Source organism: Chaetura pelagica, unplaced genomic scaffold (assembly GCF_000747805.2).
Source record: "Chaetura pelagica isolate M959 unplaced genomic scaffold, ChaPel_1.0 scaffold296, whole genome shotgun sequence".
NCBI lineage: Eukaryota > Metazoa > Chordata > Aves > Apodiformes > Apodidae > Chaetura > Chaetura pelagica.
In genome coordinates, this window is record NW_009953648.1 from 346,742 (window position 1) to 347,358 (window position 617).

General features: G+C 65.8%; 1 protein-coding gene across 1 annotated transcript in view; it reads left to right on the forward strand.

The window, feature by feature from the left end:
• SLC23A1 (solute carrier family 23 (ascorbic acid transporter), member 1) overlaps nt 1–617 on the forward strand; it is an 11,054-nt gene that overhangs the window by 627 nt on the left and 9,810 nt on the right. Inside the window, exon 2 of the mRNA XM_009999954.1 lies at nt 72–610. Coding sequence (XP_009998256.1) covers nt 72–610 — 539 coding nt within the window. The remainder of the gene's footprint in view (nt 1–71; nt 611–617) is intronic.

The following is a 617-nucleotide window of genomic DNA, read 5'->3' on the forward strand; positions in this document are numbered from 1 at the left end:
GTGGCCCGCCCGCGGCGGTGGGCAGCGGCTGGCAGCGAAGCCCGGGGCACGGGGGCCGCCCTCCGGGGCAGGGTGGGCTGGCCCTTCCCCGCCGGCGTGGATGGGGAGCTGCTGGGTTTGCTGGGGAAGGAGCAGTTCGAGTGTGTGGATGTGGAGCTGGAGAGCGGGGAGGCCAGGAAGGGCCATAGCAAGAAGAGGACTGTCCCCAAGCGCCAGATCCAGCTGAAGAAGAAGGAGAGGAAGGAGACAGGTTTCAGCCCCTGGAGTGATGGCCAAGGCCCCCAACCCCTGCCCCCAACAAGGAAGGAGCCCCCCAGCAAGGGCAGGGGCATCGGAGAGGACTTCAGGCTCAACTACAAGCAGTTCATGAAGATGGCCTCCCTGGATGCCAACGAGAAGACCAGGGCGGCCTCTTGCCTGGTGAAAAACGTCCTGGCCAAGAAGATGCAGTACGAGCAGAGGATCAAGATGGAGCAGAAGGGGCTGAGGGGCAGCTCCACCTCCTCTGGGCCATCCTCTGCTGGCACAGACCTGCTGGGGGACGGCCTGGAGGGCAAGTCCAGCTCGCTCTCCCGCTCCGACTGCAGCTTCTCAGCCGAGGACCTGCGGGGTGGGAC